This window comes from Phaethon lepturus, unplaced genomic scaffold (assembly GCF_000687285.1).
Source record: "Phaethon lepturus isolate BGI_N335 unplaced genomic scaffold, ASM68728v1 scaffold5919, whole genome shotgun sequence".
In the NCBI taxonomy this organism is placed as follows: domain Eukaryota; kingdom Metazoa; phylum Chordata; class Aves; order Phaethontiformes; family Phaethontidae; genus Phaethon; species Phaethon lepturus.
The window spans coordinates 70,945-87,524 of NW_010561115.1; the positions used below are offsets into that span (position 1 = coordinate 70,945).

General features: G+C 40.0%; 1 protein-coding gene across 3 annotated transcripts in view; it reads right to left on the reverse strand.

The window, feature by feature from the left end:
• CCDC28A (coiled-coil domain containing 28A) overlaps positions 1-15,956 on the reverse strand; it is a 23,886-nt gene extending 7,930 nt beyond the window's left edge. Inside the window, exons 1-5 of one of the 3 annotated variants that reach the window (XM_010293880.1) lie at positions 15,570-15,956; positions 12,743-12,906; positions 11,599-11,753; positions 10,933-10,955; positions 9,334-9,894 (exon numbers count right to left, since the gene is read on the reverse strand). In XM_010293880.1, the coding sequence (XP_010292182.1) occupies positions 9,840-9,894; positions 10,933-10,955; positions 11,599-11,753; positions 12,743-12,906; positions 15,570-15,727 (555 nt within the window). In that variant the 5' untranslated portion in view covers positions 15,728-15,956 and the 3' untranslated portion in view covers positions 9,334-9,839. Of the gene's footprint in view, positions 1-9,333; positions 9,895-10,932; positions 10,956-11,312; positions 11,754-12,742; positions 12,907-15,569 lie in introns of those variants that run through there. The other 2 variants (XM_010293881.1, XM_010293879.1) reach the window with 2 other exon arrangements.
• Between the last annotated feature and the right edge of the window lie 624 nt (positions 15,957-16,580).

Sequence of the window (16,580 nt, forward strand, 5' to 3'; positions counted from 1 at the left end):
GGGGAAGCTTCTGGCAGCTCCTCGCAGAAGCCACCTCTGCAGACCCCCTGCTATCAAAACCTTGCCACACAAACCCAATACAGCTCTGGTCCCAGTCTTCCAGTTTGTGGGAAAGCTTAATTTGTTCTCGGTTGTTTCATGTTCTGGTTTTGTTTTAATGCTATTAAAGACGTATATGTTGGAGGTCTCATACTAATCTTGGCATTTCTAAATAGGAGGGGGAAAATTTATGATGTGTTACAATGATTAACTTCTTAAGATTCAAAATTTAGATCCAATGTCAGCCATTAGAAATCTCACACAGGGTTTTTTTTTTTTACTTAAAATAGATTTACAGCTCTCATGGAAGTGTGCCGCAAGTCTCTGTGTAAAACCTTATTTCAGCAAAGTTCAGTGCTAATATGGAAATCTGCCACGTCGGGTCTCATTGCAGAATCAGAGCTGCGGTCGTTTCTGATATATTTGAGCTCTCAACTTGTGTTGTCTTTTGCTGCTATAGATTTTCATTAAAGAAAAGAAAACCAACCACCTTCCAGGGATAGGGGTGTGAAAAGCCAGCAGCGGGAGCACAACTGGGGTAGGGGCTCCCAGCTCAGTCCAGTTGCCCCAGGCAGCGCTACGGCTTCCAGTCACTTGAGATGACGGACGCTACCTCAGCAGCACTTATGGGCAGATGCCTGCTTGCCCGTCTTGGTTGCGGGGGCACACTTAGCCAGCTGTAGGATCGTGATTATCAGAGAGATGGCTTGAACATCGACATGGCTTTGGATGCTGCTTTCTGTGGAATAAAATCAACTTTCTTCACCATTTCCAGTGTCTGCACGTGGCTCTTAACACTTGCGAGCAGCTCCCTGGCAAGCTTGGTTCATGCGTCTGCTGTGTCTTCACCCCAGAATCTGAGTGAGTTGTTTCAGACAGCAATGTCAAAACCGAAGGTGTGTGGCTGGTGGAGGCTTAGAACAATACACTAAGGGGATAAAATAGAGAAATGCTTCCCACAGTTTGAGAAGAAAAAGATTTTTTTTTTTTAACACTTGCATAATTGTAAAACAGGAGGGTAACAGCCTCCTAACTGAAAAGTTGTCCTGCAGTTATTCAGCTACAATTATCCCTTTTATGCAGAGATCCTGAAAAAAGTTGGTGTTCTTTACTAAGTAAATACAGGGCAACCTGTCAAATCAACAACCTAAACTTGAGTTTAAAACTGTATAGCAACCCTGACCATCGTGAAATATTTTTATTAAAACATTTTAAATTTTGTTGTAGGCTAGATCAGAAGGTGTAGTGAAAATGTCGAAGAAAAGCGCAGTTTCTGTGCTCCTGCACGGAGCAGGACTTTTCACTCTGAGGCTGAATAAAATTTTGGCGCTGTTTACTCAGTAGTGTTAAATTTCTGTAGTGTTGGGGCCCGACAGCTGAAATGCAGTACCACCTCAAGTCTCATTTTGTTCTGGGGATGCTTTAAACAATGAAATGACTTAAACACCTTCTTTTTTTCTGCTCTATAATATCTATAGATTTTTTTTTTCTTTTGATCAGAGAACAAGAATAACAAATAATTGAATTCAAGGCAAGGATTATTTGTTATTAAAAGTACACAAATCAAAATTATGTACTCATTGAGGCATTCAGCTCTGAATTCTACTTACAAATTCCAAAATAAAAATGGTCTCCAGACACCTGCTTAGCAAAAAGTAGCACTTGCTACAGAAATACTGGTATGTGCATTTCTATGTCTATTTTTCTGGTCGTTTTAATCTTCTAGCATTCATATAGTAAGCTGTAGCTTAAATACAGAGAAAATAATGTTAAATAATTTCACTCCTTATAGACCATATCTGGTGATTTACATGTTCTTATTCATCCTGCAGTTAGTCCTGCAATTCAGAGATATCTTCTGTCATGTCTGAGAATTAAATAGAAACCTTTTTGCATTAGAGTAGGAAATACACTGTATAAAGTATTTACTCACATGCAACTTTTAAAATTATTCATTGGTCTAGCTACTATCGTTTCTGTCAACCTTTCTGACTGGCAGAAGTCTTAACTATACGTATGTCTTACAATGATTACGATTATAAAGATTCTGGTAAAAGCTTTTAAAGTAAGTACTAGCAATGCAGTCAAACTTACTGTGGTAACAAACTCCTGAGAAAATGCTTTTAAAGGCTTTACATCACCAGCCGTAGGTGTCTGAATTCATCCTGCGTGCCAGCTTTTGGTGACAAGCAGCAAACTCGGCTCGTCTATCTTCATGCTTCCTTTTCTTCTGAGAGCCCAAGGGCAATCTGTGTTTCTCTGGCACTGCTCAGATTGGAGCAGTGTTTTTTCTTTCGGAGGTGGCAATGGGTGCAACGTCGTACTGATGAGAGCGTGGTGCACCTGAAGGCATGGACCAAGTCACGCTCCATGCAGGGATAATTTCTGAGCTCTGTGTATATAATTATTGTATAGTAGGGAAAAAAAGCAAGTACTGATTGGTTTTCTTTATTAGCCAACAATAAGGTGACCGCTTTATCCACAAACGCGTTAATGTGATACTTAGTTGGATTAATCACGCAGTCCTTATCCCAGTACTGTACATAGGGACTTCTACGTGTTGTTTGTGTTGAAGGGTTCATAAAGCGGAGCTGTGCTCATCCACTTTCTTCATCTATTTGCCTGTGTTAAAAGTGCTTGATGAGGCTTTAACAACTTGCAGATTCCTACTAAAAACTAAAAGGAAATGAGCTAAGTTGTAAGAGCTAAGCTAGTAACACTGTTCTTTTCAAAAAAAATTCCCTATTAATAGTCAGACTCTGTTTATTTTGGGACTTAGAAAACTAAAGTATTTCAAGCAGTTGTTTGACTCGTCAAAAACAGACAATGCAAAAACTGTTTTATAAACCTCACTTTGGGTCAAAATTAAAAAATCAACCTAAAAATTACCAAAACTAAACTGACTCTTTAGAGAACCAAGTAGCATTGTAAGGATCTGCAATTATTCCAGAATATGTGAGACTTGCTTAAACAAATTGTAAAGTACACTGTTATTACAGGAAATTAATATTTATTCTATTAAATGTAGTCAGCTTTAATGCTTTAGTAAGTGCTATGCAAAGTGTGTCACTTTTTCAAAACCAGCTGAGAGAGATCATTAGAAGTATTAATTTAAAGCTGACTTTCTTGGCTGTAGCTCATGAACTGCAGCTTTCATTTTTATTCTTCAGGATGCAGACATCATGCACCGAGCCTCAGAACAAGACCATCAGTCAAGGGATACGCCGGGAGTATGCCATTCACTGGGGAGCAGGCAGATGCCTTTCTGAATGTTTAATCATGTTGGTAGTTTTAAGAGGAAAAATCTGAGTTTGCTTGCACAGGAATTCAGGCTCAGTTTTACTTAAGGCCTTTTGTACAGAAAAACGGTGAGAACTGCCTGTTGAGAATCCCTTGCTCTCTGCTTGTCTCCCAGTTTGGCAACATAAGCTCTAGTGCTACTCTGGCTGGAGTCTTGATCTTTGTACTTGGTCAGTCTGACCAGAAGAAAAAACTTCGTAAGCAATAGCAGGCAGTCTGAGCAAGTAGTTTCTGTATTCAGCAGCTACTTACCTCAAGGCACTGCTAATCAGGGTTCCAGTCTAGGGAGAAGAGGCATGCCTTGCTATCAGAGCCAGGGACAATCATCTAACTATACACATTGTGTAAATACATATAGCACAACAAAGTTGTTAATGTGAGACCAGATACCAAAATGTCCCTTTGGTCAGTGGGGGTCAGCTCTCCTGGCTGTGTCCTCTCCCAGCCTTTTGCCCGTGCCCAGCCCCGCTTGCTGGGGCGAGCCACGGGGAGCCTTTGCCACCTGCTCTAGATTTCCGTTACATCGCTGTAGCGGCACCACTCTCCGTGCGCTCACGGTGTCTGTGTCCACACTGGTGGTGGGAAGTGGTGTCCCTACAGCGATGCAATGGAACATCTAGAGTAGGCGAGACCAAAGCATGATGTAGGGACTCTGCAAGGGACTCTAGCAATGGCATTGTTGGGTTCCCTCCTTCTAGCATACTCCTACTGTTGCAAAAACGTTTTTTTTTACGTTTTTTTTTACAGAGTTAAACAACTGAAATGAGCTGGAGGTTGCAGACAAAAAATAATTTCCCTGATACTGTCACGCTAGAGAAGGAGCTGTTTTACCGTTTGCATCTTTTTAATATTTTTCAAATTCTGTATGAAGACAGTTCTTACCAGCTTAAACAGACATCCATGCAAAGCAGGTGTGATGATCACGTTGAAGTGTTGGATACTAACGAGGAACAACTTCCAATCTTTACTCTATTTGAGGGTGTCCCATTTTTACACACCTTTCAAACTGACACAGAACGTTCCTAATTTAGTAGTGAAACTTAAAAAATGAAACTGGAGGATTTTGAAAATACATGCTGTAGAGTTGTTTTCCAAGCAAATGCCTGATAGAGTCAATGCTTTAAAAATCTCCCACCGTTATACCCTGCTGCTATTTGTTAAGACTTTTTCCCTAGGGAGAACGAGTGAAGAGTCAGCAGCACCCCAGTGTGCAAGGTTACAGCCCTGCCAGGCTGGGGTTTTTTTTCCAGCACGCACAATTTTGGAATGTTTCTGAAGCCCTACCCAGAGAGACCCTTTGAGGGGGTGCTGGTTCTACCCCCGATCCAGCTCACCAGCAGTTCTTTGGCTACATATGTTTACAGAAGTAATAGTGTGTTCTGTTGTAACATGTTTTTCATTTGCTATTGAAGACCCAACTTTTCTGGCAGAAAAAGCAACTTCATTACCTAATAATGCAGGATTGCAGATTTATAAACTTAGGCCGTTCAGCCACTCTGTTTATTTTTATACCATGTCTTGGTGCGTTTGACGGCAAAGAAAGACTTTTCCAGTGCTGTTGCCATATGGGGAGCAGGGAGTTTAAAAACGTGGTTTTGATGTTTGTAAAGTACAAATTACTGGTAATGCTCTTCGTTGTAAATCCCCACTTGGCACACTTTCATCTTCTCCCAAGGTAGATTTAGCCCAAGGGGCTACAACTTTCAAATGTGCATGGCAAAAATTAAGAAATGGCTATCAAGTTTTCCATTTCAGACCAGCAACCGCTTGAGCGCTAGGCTGCAAGGGGACCGCTGTTTTTTGTTTGTATGCCTTTCTGAATCCATGACTGTAGGTTTAAATTAAATCTGCTGAGGTAGTTTCATGAGATTCTGAGAACAGTTGTTTCAGCCCAATCTGGAACTCAGAAGTCTGGTACCTTCCAGACATTGCCTTGCCTTAGAAACCACGTCTCCTGCCAACTTCCAATTTAAGTCATGTTCTTAGGGTAAAACCCTCACGGTTTCCATTAAAGATGTTGCATTTTACAGTGCGTCTACTGCAAGTACTTCTGGCGCAGAAGACAACAATCACTGCGGCATCAGAAGGCAAAGATGACATATCTAGTTAATGAGTTTGAAAAGAGAAGTTGAGCTCCTCCCTCAAGCTGTTTGTGCACCAAAGGCCAAATCACGTGAGCACGGGTATTTGCATTCTTGATGCTGTTTCGCACGTGCAGTGTACTCTGCTACGCTTACTAATCAATCTTATTAATCATACTGAGAGTTGCTTTGTATTTTGTGTTGAAATTATCTCCAGTAGTTTGAACATCTAGAGCCTTGTTTTTGGGAGTGATACAATCAGTTTCTCTGCTGCCAGATTAAGACAGATATAGCCTTTGTTTCTTCAAAAGCAGTGCTGAAAGAATGTGTCGCTTTTTTTCCTGCAAGCTTTTAGTGGTGGTAAAGAAACTATATAATATGGTATAGCAATAGTAGCATGTTCTCAAGAGCCAAGAAGCAAACATGCAACTAGCATGAAGCCCTTCTAGGTTGCTACCTACAAATTAAAACGTGCTCTGCAGCTGGTTTGCATTCCCTGTAACAAGGGGTAGCCTGCTGCAGCCTAGATTTCCACCAAGAGCCAGCTCAGAGAACGGCACGGTAATTTGGCGCATCTAAATCTGTGTTTCCATTTGCTTTATTGATGAAGGTCTAATAAAAATACCTTCTCTTTTTTCGCAGTGCAGTTGTTATGTGGGGCCTGCGCCGATGTCTTGTTCCCATGATCAAATGTTTTGCGCTTCTGGGCAGTCAGTCAAGGATTTGGTATGTACTCATTCATATAGATATTCTGTCTTTTTATAGCGAGTGAAGAGGGCTGTGAGAAATAAAGCCCATGTTTTGTGATGACGACAGTAAGATTGTACAAGGCACAGATCACTGAGGGTGAATTTAATTATTTGTAACTAAAAGGGAATGAATTTCCAGTCTTGCTGGCTAAAACATGTTTTGTGCTAGCAATTCTAAATAGTCTCTGAACTCAGAACACGGTGTTTGCGTATGGACAGAACTGATTCATGTATGTGACATTTGACACGAAGTGCCAGACTCGGTGGTGCGAGGAGTGATGAAATGCAAGTGCGTTTAGAAGAAAGAGCTCTAACATGCAGCAAGCCTGCTTGCCTGCCCCTGTGCTTTGGGATAGTTAGACCACGTTTGGCTGCCATCTTCATTTTTAAGAAACGAGCTCTGCACCCAGCTGCCCTGTGATAGGTAAGCCCTGAGCAAGTCCTTTCTAGAAAAAAGTACCCTCACAGCACCTCTTGCACCGACAATAGTTGGTATTTTATGCAGGGGAGTAGTTGGGGAAATTATCCACGTGAAAACAGGAGGTTTGATTTCTTGTAAGAAGGTTGAGATTTTAAGTGGCCAAAGCATTCCCACATCTGCTCCTGTCCTAGGGCAGGAGTTGGGGTTTATTGCCTTTTATGGGAAATGTGTCATCTCCTTTATTTTTTTATGTGAAAGATGAGTGTAACAACTCCTGCAAAAATCATGAGACTGTGTTTGAAGAAATAAAAAAACCAGACATACTCAACTCTCTATCTGCCTTGGGAAGGTGAGGAGAGCAAGGTAGCATTTTTAAATTTCTGTAATGAATAGAACTGAAAGTACAAACACATGTTTCAAGAGTTGAAGCATATGAAAAATGCTAAGCATCCTACACCGATGTTTCAGAATCCCTTCATCCACTGTGCTAAAGGTGAATACTTTGAGTTGCAACATAACCATGATGAATTGGGATCAGTGGGGATACTGAATAGGCATCAATAATCAATATCCAATATAAAATACAAAGAATGCAACATAGTTGTGAAGTCTCAATACATTGCGTGTGGCTTGTAAGGCTCCAACGTGCCACTGAACTCTGCAGTAAATACTCCAATTTCTTACTGATAGAACTAAATTTACAGAAGGTCATGATCCAAATTTAATCAGGCTTTTTTTTTTTATTTGTCCTTATGCCTTTGTTCCTTGTACCTTTGTGTTACTCTAGTTGTAAAGCACTACCTGCAAGGTCAGTGGGCCGTGATAAATGTATGTTTCTATTCCTTTACACAAATGAGAACATCAGGACACAGCTCAGCATGGGTATGCTAGTGTTTGACACATCTGTTATTTTAATAAACTTACTGGGGAAAAAAAAATCAGTCTTTACTTATTTATGTTAAAACTTAAGGTTCAGTGTATTTTCTAAACAAAAGATGTCTGCCTTAATAATTTGTCTTGCTGTTTTTGAAGAAAGAGGCAGTTAATTTAATACCACTGACTCTCATCTGATAGAATCACAGAATAGTTTGGTTTGGAAGGGTCCTTTAAAGGTCACCTAGTCCAACCCCCCTGCAGTGAACAGGAACATCTGCAACTAGATCAGGTTGCTCAGAGCCCCGGACCTTGAATGTTTCCAGGGATGGGGCATCTACCACCTCTCTGGGCAACCTGTGCGAGTGTTTCACCACCCTCGCTGTGAAAAACTTGTTCATGCCCATATCTCAAGTTATACCTATGTGTTAAGTACCTGCATAAATTGCTACAGAAATTTAAAGGTCAAGACATCCAACTGACCACACATTCTTAAGTTATTTGAAATGTGTTTTGAAGTCATGAAGTCTAAGTGGAGATAGATGACAGAGCCCCAAAAGGAGAAAGAATTCTCTTTATTCTACAATAGCTTAAAGCATGAAAACTACTGGTTGAAGTGTGCTTTGGGACCAGTATGCGTTACAATGCCAGGACGTACTTCACTGGCAACATGTTGCTAGCGAGGGTGCAGCTCTCCCCCATCAAAAGCTGCAAGAATGTCCTTTCTCTTGTATAATCGCAGCTCTGCTAGCGACTCTTGCCACCATAACTAGCCTCGTGCGTTACACGCCTTGAGGGGTGAGGCTAAACCACGCTGCTCTTTTGCCTGGTCTTCAGAAGTCTGCACAGAAACAAGGCCATAGTCCTGACGGGGAGAAGTTACTGTGCAGAAAAGGATAACTGCCCAAGTGTTGGTTAAAGAGTGGGGAAAGAAAAACTTGGCTTTGTTTTGTGAGAAGCATGTTGTATTCTTAGTTCTCCTAAGCTGACTTTGGATTTCATTCCGCAGCAGGCTGGTACTTAGAGGTAATTTTACCAGCAGGCAAAACTCTTAGAGAATCTCAACAACAAATCACATAAGGAACAAGACAAGCCCAACGGGGAATGTTAGGAAAAAGTCTTACTGGTTTGTTAGTCACTGAGATTTGCCTGATAGGTGAGGCAGGGAATAACAGTGTTTGAGGCTCAATTTGTAGCCAGAGCACACTGTGGTGTTCAAATGATCTTTCTACCCCCAGCTGCAGAGTGCAGACATGGCACTACGTGTGGTTCCAGAAGGAGCTGGAGCTAATGGGATCCACAACTACATCCTGCAGCTGAAGAAGCATCTTCTCCAAAGATGCTAAACAACGGGCATCTTTTGTTCCCTGACCCCATGCCCACTTCGGGCTGATGAAAACTTTGCTCTCAAGTAGAAGGATAAAGATTTCATTCCGTGTACAGTAAGTATACACAATATAGAATCTGAATGTATTACCTAAAAACTGAGTATGAAATAAATCTAGAACCAAAGGCATAGTATGATGAGTCAGGATAGAAATTTGGGATCTAAAACCAGCCTGATTTTACACTAATATAGAATTTTTTCTCTGACTGTGAACACAAAGATGATACGAATTAATACCGAACTATTTATAACATAGGAATGACTACAAAATTATACATACTGGATTTATTGAACAGTAACTGTTTACCCAGTTCTGGAATTTTACAAAATCAAATTATGTGGAATTCTAGCATGCTTGCCAGCTCTAATTTACTCACATTTTGTAATTACCCACAGTAATGAAAAAAAGTAAACGCTGCAAACATTCCAACCATGTAAGAACTCTTATCTTCTTAACACAGTTGAACAGATAGCAACTTCTCTAAATGAAACATCATATATTTAAAATGTTTTATCTTATTAACAATAAATTAATCTGTGGCATCACTGATCAATAAAAACACTACAGATATAGTGTGCAGATTGTCTACAGGCTGAGCAGAAAGGCAACATCATTGCTACTTTCATAAAAATTGGAGAAACGCTAATGAACTTATATACATATATAGTTTTCAACCATATGAACAACACTGAGCAGAAGAAATGTACTTTCAAGTTTCCCCAATTTTTCTGTTAAATAAGGCAATAATAAAAAGCATAGCATCACAACCACCTACTTAAAACTCTAGATACTGAGTCCTGACATAATGCAGTGCTCAAAGCGGAATGTGAAAAAATAAACACCTGGATTTGCACTTTGATTCTTCATTGTGTAAAATTAAAAATAAAAACGACTCAAAACCAAAAAAAAAAATGAACAACTGTTCCAGATTCCACTGTCAGGAAAAAGAAAAGCTTCTCGGAGAATCCAAAGTGACAAAGCTGTTCTTTCAGCCTGTGGTGCTATTTGGAATATCTTGAGCATCCGCTAAATGTAATTTTTGGCTGAAGCAAACCATTAAGGAACACTATTTTCACACATAGATAAGGTATAAACAAGATGGCAGTGTTACACAAAACCGTGCTTAGTCCTGTGACAGGTATGCACCAGTCCAGATTAATTCAGTTCTATTAATTCCTATGCTAGTTCTCAACTAGTAGATTAATCTTCCTCGATGAGACTTAAGTATTATATGCCTTCAGAATCAGCTGGTGGATCAAGGGGGATGGCAGATTATTTTTATCACTATCACATGATATTATTATCACATTCCACTTGTGTTCCATATGAGACCTAGCCTTCAACAGCTTTCCATAGACACAAAGAATGTATATTCCAGTGTAGTATCTTAAGTCCCAAACCAGCATCCCACCACCCTCAACGCATACAAAGTGTGTAACATCAGAAAGAACTAGACCGCGGTGTAAGCGGAACACACCACTCTTCAACTGTGTTCTTAGCTTACCAAAAGCATGATGTAGAAGACAAGCCAAGACATTCAGCTTTATCTTCTTCTGGGTGGGCTAAAAACACATATTTGTTTCAGTTACCAAAGCGCTGCTGAAGGTCAGTTTGCTATTCACAGTAAAATCAGTGATAAACAGCTGCATATATTTCTAGAGAAAACTGAAAGGTAATAGGATTCACTTACCAACAGGACAGAACACTTCTGAATACTATGGAAGGAATATTATGTATGTTTGTTCCAGAATGTCTCAGCAACAGCAAGAAGCATGCAGAAAGACCCTGCTTCTGACAGGTTTTGCCATCAACTGTCAACATGTCTTCTAAAGTGGTACACACTAGCTAAATAAATTATCATATGAAAAAAAGAGCCTGTAATTACAAGAGTTAAGATCCAGTCATTTATGTATTGGAAGAACCTAAAAACCATGCTGTATTACGTACTAATGTAAAAGAAAGGACATTACTGAAAGTGAGTTGACTCCTGGAGAGACACCAGTTACTGGGGAAATATACTGTAATTTAATTACAGTTAACAATAATTATAATGCAAAATACACATTTAAGGAAAAGGATACATAGATGAATTCAGTTCTTCTAGCTGCAATGTAAATGTAGAAAGTATTAGAAATGGCATTTCAGTCAAATAAGTGCAATAATTACGCTGATATGATAAAAAAATGCATTAAAACAATGAAGGGAACCACTAATAGTTTGGGCTGAAACGTATGATTTTATTACAAAAAGCAAAGCAAACCTGCACTGAATTCTATGCCAACAGAGCTAAGTCCCAAATTAAGTTTAAATTTACAGTGCTCAGGAAATTTAAAAGAAATTTTAACAGTTTTGGATTTTATGGAAATATGCTAGAGAAAGGAGAAACTGAAAGTGTAGAATATACAGATCTAAGTTCCTTGTTACATATGGGCTTCCCCAGACGTAGGAGGATGGACCACAGGGAAACTGGTCATAGTTCCCTGGTACATTGGCTGTCTAAACAGGCCTATGTCCTCAGGCAGTTTACAGCTAGACTGCTCCACTCGCCAAAACAAGCAGCAGCCTATAAAGAAAGAAAACAAGGTACTGTGTTTTCTCAAAACCATGATGAGGGTAGGGCTTATGCCTTGGTTCATTACAGAACTATGTTCTCCTCAAGTGTAAATCACTGCCCACCCAGTGGTGTTGTTTTCCTGAGCCGAGTTCTGTGGGTAAAGGCCCATGTGTTCTGCCTTCCCAGTACGTACATCTGATAGCAGCCTGTCCAGGTTGGAGTCACTGGCTAGTTTTCTTTTATCTTCAGGGAGTTCTTCCAGCTCCCCATAGAGCTCCAGATTGAGACGAGCGAGTTTCTCCTGCATACTCCGCACATGCTCCATCTGCTCTATAGAACATTCATTTCCTAAAAGGATGAGCAACAGCTTTAGATAAAGAAACCTGAGAGAGCAAACAAAGGTGCAAAGATGCAGCTTTTTACATCAGAGAAGAGGAATTTAAACATCAAATTTACAAGTTAATTTGCTTTCTGAGTGATCTCTCCCTGTTCCGCTACTGAAGTTTCTATCACCCTCTCTGGTGTTATGTTGTGCTGAACTTACTCTAACTACCAAATGTACTGACTGGTTTTTAGAATATATATGTTTTTTTCTACACTCTTGCATTCCTCTCCGATTTAGGAAGGCCCTGGTTTTTAACTTCAAATACAATCACAATAGGCCTTCTTTCTTTTTTTGGTTAATCTTGGGGGTACCTATCTTGTGACTGATGTTTTATCTAACACCGACTTTTCAGGTTGTCTTGGAAAATCGGTGTAGAATTAATGTGACGTGCTGACCTAACGCTAAACCTGCAAAAGCACACATACATCTTGCTACTCAGTATAGGGGGGAAAAAAGGAAGCAGAAGAGTGTCATAGTTTCCCTGAAACCTCCATCAACTGTGAAGTAGTAAGAATAGTAAGATGCTAAGACAGAAGAGTAAGCTAGGTAAAATGCAACTTGCATTGGATTCCATAAAAGTTGTTACCAATAGTCTAACGTGTTAGTATGCAGCAAAATCAGGTGCTAAATACCATTACTTCTTATTATTCCTATACTATCATAAGTGAGTGGCTTTAAACTTGGTATCTTAAATCCATAAGCCAAGGTATACTGCCTTTGGTAAACTGTGCTGGAAGGAACAATGAAATGGCATTTGAACAATCTCACACCTTACAATAAGAGTATAATTAATAGATCTTACTGCATTTTTAAATTATGTTAAACTTCATTTCATATGGCAGAGTCCAGTATGACAAACTGGCGGTCTGTCCACACAGCACACTTGTTTGCAAATGTTACCATCGTATAGCTTTAAAAACAGCTATTGTATACAGGCAGTTTATGCACTCACCAAATGCTTGAAGTTTGCCAGAGTGGAAGTCATTCAGGAGACTCAGAAGTCCCCTTTCCATTTCCTGGACATCTGATACATCTGTGAGAAAAGAATGCTGGATTGGTGCTGCCTGTGCCCCTTTTGCTTCACCTCCTGGAGGTTTGGCTTTCTCTTTTATTACACTGGAAAAAAAATATAATTAAACAAAACAAAAAGATTACTTCCTGCTTTCACTGAGAATCTGAGATGTAAGATAATTGTACATCTGGGCTTTGAGAATGAAATGGAAAAATACATAATATGTATTTCAATCACTCCTTTTCAGTTAAAAAATGGATCACCAGTTTGTCTTAAGAATAAAGAACAACATTACTATTGACAGTTTGATAGTGCAAAATGAATTCCAACAACCTGCTTTCCTATTAATAGTAGGAAACATCAATAGAACACATATACGTAATGGTCACCTTAGTAATCTAAAGAGGAGCATTACCCAACAATGACACATAGGACATAAAATAACACCAAAAGCATCTGCAGACTCCCTTTAAGTCAGAAAGAAAAACCTTCAGCAATCACATGCTCCTGTTGTCGCCAACACCTATAGACTGCAACCAGTGTGGGAAACAACTGTTATAACCCATACAGGAAAGTGACCTTGCCTCTGGATCAATTTTCCTAGAGCTCCTTCTCCCCATCTTCAAACAACATCCCAATTTTGTAAAACTCAACATCAAAAGCAATCTCCCAGTCCTCACATACCAAATGGAACTAGTCCATGCCTGAACAAATGTTAAATGTGATTAAAAATTCTCTACAGCCCCCTCTGCAACAAACCCATCAACATTCCCTAATTCATACCTTTTTCTCCAGACATAAAATTTATTCAGAGCACCATGTACCCATAGAAACTACACAAATGAAAATGAATAACAATTATAAATCCAAATGAACATGCAATCAATATGGAAGCTAAACACTCAATTACCCCTGAGAAACAGCGGATTCCATCTCTGACCCAGAGACAGACAGACAGGCTGACTGCATCCTAACCTAATACAGTTCAGGTAAGGGGCTGTTTTCACCCCTGATTTGTCCACCCATGTGTGCACAGAGCCTTCCTCTCACATGGCTGCTTCTGCAGCCTCATGATGAGTCTGTTCAGAATCTGATTCAGTGAAAAATTTTGAGTCTAAAAATTAAAATTCAGAATACTATGGAGATTAAAAAAAAAATCACAGGCTTAAGTAAAAAGGCTTTATTTAATTAGTGAAGATAATAGGGTTTACAGCATAGTAAGCTCCATCCTTCCCTTAAATATTCCCATGCTCTGAGAGTCATAAATTCTCTCTTTCCTATGGTATAAAATTGTTCTTTTTCCAGCCTAACAGCTTCTGCAGTCTATAAACATCTACTATATAGTCTATATGCTGGAATAACTAATGGTCCAACAATTATCACATCTCATTCAATTCAGAGCAACATGTCTCAATTTAGGTTTAACTTGGGCTATTTCTACTTCAATTTCAGACTTAAAGAAAGGTTTGTGTGCCAGAAAGTTCATTGATCTTTTTTCCACCTGTACCCAAAGTTTAACACAATATATTACCACTCCTGGAAAACTTATTTCATTAGATTCTTGTAGATGAAGTGAAAAATTAATTAAATACTCCTACTCCACTACCATAACAGCAGTGCATCCTCACATTATTATGTCAATGACCACTCCTGCTTGAAGAATGTCTGTATTACCACCGCTTGGTAAGCTTCAGTTAACAACTGAGCAATGTCCTTTTCCAAAACTTAAAGCAAAAAGGACATTTTCTTCTCTAGCCAATATTAGGGGCTACAAAAAGTGAATTTCTAGTACATTAACCAGAATAGCATTGAGTCTTAATAAACTGCACAGTCAGCTGCTGCCACCACCAATTTATAGCACATCAGTATTTATGATTATTTCCCTCAAAATACTAACACACTGCAGAAATGCACTATGTTTCCATCAGGCCAATACTGGGTCCTTTAAACATACTTATCTGTGCGAAAGAGGACAGTTCAGTATTTAATCTTCAGCTAATACTTAAAGATCAATACATTCTGTTGCCTCTCTCTAGCTAACATTTCACTTTAAAATCTCTCTTTACTCATTTATCTACTGTATCTGTCACAGCCAAGAAATATTTTTCCTAATACAGGAAAATTAACATTCTCAAACTGAAATAGATGCATCATCAATAACACACAAACTATTCCAAAATGGTACTTTCTGAAAAGCTGAATGCCTCCTTCTGCACAAGAATATAGCCTAGGAGCTACTGCTGCCCCCACTGATGGATCCCCAAACAAAAACCACACCGAAATTCCAGTTCTAGCTCATCCTGTTCAATTTATGTCCTTCATTTCCTGCCCTACTTGTGAGTTCCAACCTTGTAGTCATGTAATATTTTACTTGTTCCTCACAGCTGTACATCTGGGGCTCTGCTATCTCCCATATGATGCCCACGTTTGCCATATTTGATCACCCAACACGTCTTTCACCAGCCACATCGGGCTATCATCTCTTCAGCTAAATTGTTATCAGTGTGAGTCTACAGAACTGTGTAACACTTTACAAAGCTTACAAGAGTGGTATCGAGAATCTTCTTTTTCTGTAAAACAACCACTATATTGCATTAAACACAAATCGCTTTGCAAAAACGGACACATCATCCAAAATTTTCACAAGTCTGAAGCTCTTCTCTTTTCATTCTGTCCCAGCCAGTCTAAACGCCCTTTAGACTGTCTGAGCACTGGCAGGTTTCTGGCTCTCACTTCCACGGACCTTGCAGGATGCTCCCAAGCTTACCGTTTTAACTTTGGCTTTTGTACTGCAGGCTGTGGTGCAGGATTTGAAAAGGCTGTACTTTTACTGACTGGAACTGAGTTTTTCTTGGAGTTAGTAACCTGAGCAGGGTGACTGGTAGATGACTTGGGGCTCCTCCTCTTAATTTTCCTTTCTTCCATTTCTTCCAATTTACTGCATCTAGACTAATTCCTTGTCTTCCAAAGGGAAGGAAAAAAAAAAGTAAGAAACATCCATTAAAACTAGCATTTACAATAAAAGCAAAGGAAAAAAAAAAAGGTCACAGTGCATGGAAATACAGGTTTATAGTTTCTTCAAAGATGGGCAGTTACTCCTTTCTTCAAACAAGAGAATCCAGTTTTCAGGAGAAGCTTCCCAGGCCTGCCTGATCGGCAAAACCAGCAAGAATTAAAATCTGCGTCAGCTTCAGCCGACAGGTACCTCAAAATGATTTCAAGCTTTGCGACCCATGGATTATTGCTAGAAAACACCAGGACTACTCAAGTGCATGCCAGTCAAAATACTGAGAAGCAACAGTGGCATGAGGATGCTGTATCCTTGCCAAACCACCTGCTCTCTAAAGGGAGAGGCCTTGTCAAAACTCAGTTGATGCCGAGTTATTCTTGCTATTATATATGCCATTGATGGGCGCTACCCAGTAATAAATGCGCTATATTGCTGCTATTATACATGCTATTATTGGGTGCTACCTAATAACCTCCTGGCCTGGGGAAACGCCTCTTCCGAAATCCACCGTCACACGGAGGCGGCAGAGAGTACTGTGGGCACAGCGATGCAAACCCAAGGGCGCCATCGCGGACCCACTGAGGGCTGCTGCCCGCTCCGGACCCACCGCCGCCACCTCCCGCGGTAACGACCCCTGCCCTCCGGTACAGACAGCCCCTGCAGTATGTCGTCATTCTATTTATAGCACTGAGACTTGAGACGCCGCCTGTGACACTTCCGCCCGGCTCTCACCGGGAGGAACACGACCACCCTCCCCCCAGCCCCTCA